This window comes from Thalia democratica, chromosome 7 (assembly GCF_965202585.1).
Source record: "Thalia democratica chromosome 7, ktThaDemo2.hap1.1, whole genome shotgun sequence".
Classification (NCBI taxonomy): domain Eukaryota; kingdom Metazoa; phylum Chordata; class Thaliacea; order Salpida; family Salpidae; genus Thalia; species Thalia democratica.
Genome location: NC_139171.1, coordinates 6,530,470 through 6,536,737, shown reverse-complemented (window position 1 = coordinate 6,536,737; position 6,268 = coordinate 6,530,470). Strand labels below are relative to the sequence as shown.

At 25.6% G+C, this 6,268-nt stretch overlaps 1 protein-coding gene across 1 annotated transcript; it reads right to left on the bottom strand.

Moving 5' to 3' along the window:
- Nucleotides 1-1,459: 1,459 nt before the first annotated feature.
- On the bottom strand, nucleotides 1,460-4,963 carry LOC145840755 (kelch-like protein 38). Its single transcript, XM_082948083.1, has 2 exons — nucleotides 4,729-4,963; nucleotides 1,460-2,871 (listed from the first exon to the last, which is right to left on the bottom strand). The coding sequence occupies exons 1-2, from the start codon at nucleotides 4,961-4,963 to the stop codon at nucleotides 1,460-1,462; spliced, it is 1,647 nt and encodes a 548-aa protein (XP_082804209.1).
- Nucleotides 4,964-6,268: the final 1,305 nt, after the last annotated feature.

The window sequence follows — 6,268 nt, the reverse complement described above, 5'->3', positions numbered from 1 at the left end:
TTTATATTATTTATTGAACAATTATGAAAACGCACAAAAAAAACATTGATTAAAAAATTGTCTTTGTTTCTTAATTTCTACGTTTTGTTTATACTTTACACTGATTATTTTTTGCACTAGTTCAATATTAGTTTTAATGTTTCTTTGTTTAAGAAAATACTAATTATAATTATCTATTGTAGCTTTCTGATGAAAAGTAGAGAAATTTTTAGAAATTGTCACAAAAAGCTTGATAGTAATAAATTTATATAAATATATTTTTTAAACTTGTATTTGAGCCTAAATAAGTTTTTCCAGGTGACATAACAGTTAAAATTCGGACAACTCAAAATCCGAAAATTCAAATTCAAACAAATTATAAAACAGCTTTATCTCAAAAAGTAATATAAATTTTAAAAAATAAAGATAAACAAGTAGGTTTTATTGATATGTACCAGCCACTGTTGTCATTTTTTTAAATTTAAAATACTTTTTAAATTACTTTAAAATTACATAAAAAAATATGTTATTTACTTTATTTAAGCCATATCTCAAAAAATATTTAAAATTTTACAAATAGGAAAGAACTAGTTGTAAATATTAATATGACCTAGATATGTAATTTTTGTATTTCACAAATATACATTACTTTTTATTTTGTTGCTGTTCAAAAGTTACTAAGAATTTGAATTGTCAGAATATGAACTGTCCGAATATTTATAGTAGTGCATCCATTTTACCGAACTGTAAAAAGAGTAAAAGTAAAAAATGTAATTACTTAGTGAAAAATATGTAAGGTAAATTAAATATTTGTAATAAAAAAACATAACAGTATAAATAATTTAATACTTTGTATAAATTTATAGTAAACTATGCAATAACGTAACTAAATAATCAACGAGAAATCAGAATATCGAACAACATTTATTAATAAATATAATTTATTTAACATTAAAATCTTAAAAAACATGTAGTATAAAACCTGTAGTGCTACACAACTATTATATTTAGCTCTTAAAATCCTTAAAATATGACTTAAATAAGTTAAAGACAATCATGTCTAATATATTAAAAAATTCATTTTCGAACATATAACAAACAATAACTATAAAAATTAGTGTTTTAAAATAAAATTAATACTAATATAAACAACATAATATTTTTTATATATTTATAGTATACCAAGCAATAATGTACCCAGATATTCAACGAGTATTAAAAAGAAAAAATAAATACCAAATAACATTTATTTATACGGATTATTTATCTATCATTTTTTTTAAATCTGTATTTCTACACTACTGTTGTATTTAGCTGTTAAAAATCTTAAAATAAGACTCAACAAAAGTATAGCCAAGTCTAACATCTTTCAAAGTTCTTTTTCGAACATATAACACACAATAACTATATAATTTAAAATTTACATAGTTTAGAACAATATTACATTTTGGTTTCTATGTACTAAGTTTATTACTGTTTCTTAAGAAGTTATCATAGGTATTTTAGCACAAGAAAAGTTTAATATACTTGTTGTTGCTTCACATGTTATTTCTGACCATTCATCGTTTTCAAAGTCGTATATTTCTAAAATACCTTTGTCGCGAAGCACAAAAAGCTTGCTTCCAATTGTAATGACTTCATTAGGATCAAATAAATTAGATCCAAAATGTAATGTAGGCTGTTTTAACAAAGCAAACTTATTAGTAGTTGAATCAAAAACTTCAAAAGGATTAATTGACCCAAACACACCAATTACAAACAATTTGTGTTTTACTGCAACTGATCTGTGACTATTTCTTACATTAATCATATTTGGCATGTTTTCCCAGGTATCTCCAACATGGTCATATGCTTCAACAGTGTTTAAACTAGTAAAATTACTATATCCACCAGATACGACGATTCTTCCTTCAAATACCGAACAAGCTGAAAACCTTTTTGCAATGCTCATTCCTGATATTTCTTTCCATTTAAGACTTTTTGTGTTAAACTCAAAACAAGTTGCTGTATCGTCCTTTAATCCTAAAAAGTTATCCATACGGCCGCCCATAATGTATACACAATCCATAAAAGAACAAGAAGAAAAATATATTCGGTTATCTATCATGTTAGTTACATATTCCCAAGTATTAGTAACAGGTGAATACTTTTCAACTGTATTATTATCAAAACCACCAAACACATAAGATTCACCTTTTATACAAACAGCTCCAAAACTTTTTCGGGCTTCTTTCATTTGTGGAAAAATTTCAATTTTACTAATATTATTTGCATCAAAAGATTTGACATCAGCGACAGGTTTATGTGAATTAACATTTTTACCCCCACAAACTAATATTTTAAAGTTAGTTTGGTTGCAGTACCTGCTAGTGATATTGCAAATATTTGTGTTTAATTGTCGTTTTTTGACTAAAACATCTTCAATAAAGTAACTACATTCATGATACTTTGCTGATACTTTGTCTGAAATTTGTCTTAATGCAGCATTTGATAGAAGCTGAAGTCGAACTTTGGACAAAAGTTCTTTTGCAAACTTCCTACGTTCAGTTATGTCATGTGACAACCAGCTATCTACTGCATTAAATACTTGCAGTTCTGAATCAATATTTAAGCCATTGCTTAACAGTACTTTTCGAACAAAGACATAGTCTAACTCCAAAAAGTTGTCAGAATCAGCAATCATTGGAAAACAGCGCTCTATAAGGCTCATGGAAGCTTTAGATGAATTTAATAGCTTGAAAATATATGATGTGCAAAGTGTTACTAAACAATTTTTTATATTGGTTTTGGAAATCATAATTTTGTTTATCTTAATACCTTCAATCTTGTTTGGTAAAACCTTGTTAAGCTTCATTGACGTCACAAGTTCGTTCTTGTCCAGACAAAAGTTTTCTATAAAGATTAAAAGTTAACCAAATTTAATTCATTGTTATATTAATTAAACATCAAAACTTTAAGAAAGCTACTTTTACCAGGCAACATCCCCATTGCCTCAATTTTTGATGTCAGGGTAACTAACTAGCAAAATCGTGAAACCTGATTGGTTTATTTTATATTAGAAAGGCTATATCTGATAAATGGGCTATTATTTTTAGATTTTTGCTTAGCGAGAGATGAATGAAATAGTTTTCTAAAATATTAGTTTCACAGTTTTTATAGTGCAATAAACACCTTAGCTTTTTATTTGACAAAAGTCTAAGTAAAAAAAAAAGTTCACGAGACAAATAAAGTGAAAAATATAGACTGTTAGCTTAAGTTGTTGGAAAACATTGCTCAATTAAGTTCATTAAAACTTTAAGAAAAATTTGATAACTTGAAACTTTTCGACGAGTAATATAGTGCTAAAATTTTTAATATCTATTTTTGACATTATAATTTATTATATTTTAATCCTTTATATTGTTTAAGAAAATAGCGTTAAAAATTACATTTAGCAAATGTTTGTCCCTATACAAATTATGAATTACTATAGAAATTACACTATATAACAATTCAAGTTATACTAAATTCAGTTTTTCATTTTAAATAAAAATATTAATTATAAAAAAATTTATTAAGGTCTATAGTTTTTTAGAGTTTTCTAAAATAACAATACTACTTCTTGGGGTCAATTTTTAATTATTTGGCAAAACTAATTTGTACGGGACGATAATTAAATAGGTAGATACAGTAACCTCTCGCTTATTTACGCAGATTGTGTCCACAGAAAAAGTGCGTAAAGATATGAGAGATCGTAAAGAAACGAAAGGTACCAAATATACTCACTATAATGGCTGTTTTTTTAATATTGCTTCTAGTTAAAAGCAGACTGGGCACTTTCCCACTTCTAACTATTTGTTTACTTTATATATAAATGTGAAAACAACAGATAAAACTATAAATATATTAAAAAAATGGATTTGAATTTCTCTAAAATAATAATACGAGTAGAAATAACTTCACTATTTTAATAATAATAATAAGAAATTATCTTTATCTTTATTTATATGTGACATTTATATTCTATTTTACTTAGCTAATTCAATTCATAATTAAGCATTTCTTTACAATTATATAATGGTGTTTATTGATATATAGGGCAAGACTGCTGTATTATTTCTTTGTGTTTTAAATTCTCATTATTTCATTATACTTTCATTGTTAAACACAGTCATATTTATTTCAGAATTCTGATTTAATCTCTTATTGTTAACAAAATTTCTGATATACTGAAGTATAACTAAATGTTTATTAATTAGTCAAGGAACATAAATTTACAAAGTTTAAAGATATAGAGAGGTGTGTTAGCATTCAAAAACATATTTTAATTTAAAAATATAAATTAAACCTAAATTGTGCAATAATAAAAAAATTAAATTTTTTATTTTTTTAATTTTATAGAATTCTGAAATGCGTAACTAAACGAGAGTGTGTAACGTCATGAGTGCGTAAAGATCCGAGAGGTTACTGTAACTAATAAAAGTCCTATAATTTTTAAACTTGTTGCCAAAAGTGCGTTTATAAAATTTAATTTTTAAATTCAATTCTAATCCTATAGTTTTTACTGATGCATTAAAAATTATTTGAGTAGTTTTTATTTATATAATTAAACATTTTACAATTCGAATAAAGAAACTTTGAACTATTCTATTGAATTAAAAATATAACAGTTAATTATTAAACTCTAAAAGAAAACTATTTTTTTATTTTACGGAAAATATTATGTAGTTTACAAAATTCTATATATATTTAAATACAAAAATAGATAACCTTGCTTCTTGTAGTCTTTGATTTTATCGAACACTTTTTCGTTCAGAATTTTAAAAGCTGCTTTCTTGTTCAACATAACAAATTCAGGGCAGTTTTGGTTGCCAGTGTTTGTTAGTGACTTTATTATATTCTGTCTGGCATGTTCAAGTCTGGTTTTCATTCTACTTGGCTCTTCCTTGCAACTTTCTGCTTCTTTGGCTCGTTTTCGCGTATTATTTTTGAAGGTTTTTGACATTTTTAATGTTTAAAAATGTTACAAAATCTAAAAGTTGAAAGAATCATAAATAAATACAATTTAAATGAAAGATAATCATTGTAAAAAAGTTTGAGAATAAATGTATACAAGTGTAAATCAGGAATTTCTAAACGTTGGGGTCATTTAGATATTTAGTAGGCCATAGACCCAAAAGGAGTCTTTGAGTAGTACATGGGACATAGGATATCAATAATGCCATTATTTTACATTTTCAAAAGATATTCTTAAATTGATGGTGAAGAGCAAAAAAATATGTTAATTGTCGTAAAGGTGGTTTTTAAGCTTTTCCTAAATTTTATGGGAAATTTTAAGAAGTTTAGGCACTATAAGCTGTTAAAGGAGGGCCACAAGGCCATAATTTTAAACTCACACTTATTTTTCTGAAGTTTAAATTGATGAGCAAATAGTAGGTCTTAGGCGTATTTAGGGTAATTTGGATATTCTATAAATTTTATCGAAAGTTTTCAGAATATTAGGTCGCTATAATAAGTGAATGGGGGCCACAAGGCCATAATATGAAACTTACACAAGAAAAGATGATGAGAAGAAAAAAAAATTGTTTTTAAATGTAGTTTTTTGATAAAACTTGTCAGAGTGAATTATAGATCTTCTAATTACTTTTCTAATTATTTTTTGTAACATCTAAAAGCGTGTTACCTAAAAATAAACTGTTAATATGAAATATATCAATTAAATTAATAAAGTATATCTAAAAATTGAAAAATTTTTACTAGAATACTTCATTTCTTTTTTAGTATAAAAAATATTCAGCGTCTTACATAGTGTTTTTGATAATTATTTTTGTAACTTTCACATGACTAAATATTAATTTGAACTTGTCTCACGGCACAGGTTGATCTATTCTAGAGTTTGTCGTTAAAAAATATTTTGCTTTTGTTTTATTTTTTATTTAAACAAATAATAGTTTACTCAGTTTTTAGATACCTTCATTCTACTTTCACCTTAATATGTAATATGCATTACCATAAAATGTCCTGCTCGAAAAATTATTTTGCGATTATCTTCTAGAAGTAAAGCAGCTACGCCCACTACCTCTAGATTAACACCATATTACAATTTTTGCAACAAGTGTGTATTTGAAAGTCTAAGAAAAATATCTTGGAGTAAACTTCAAAAAAACTTAAGTGAGAATTTATTAGAGCAACAGCATTGAATAAGTAGTGCTGTGAGACAGGCTCATACTAGCATAAAGTCGTATGATCAATAAAAGATACTATCATTAAAAGCCCTACTTAAACCCTGACTAAATAAAATATTTACAGG

Coding starts and splice junctions, on each gene's coding strand:
- LOC145840755 (XM_082948083.1), bottom strand. CDS start 4,963: ATGTCAAAAACCTTCAAAAATAATACGCGAAAACGAGCCAAAGAAGCA. Junction 2,872..4,728: donor CAAAGACTACAAGAAGCAAG/GTTATCTATTTT, acceptor TAATCTTTATAG/AAAACTTTTGTCTGGACAAG.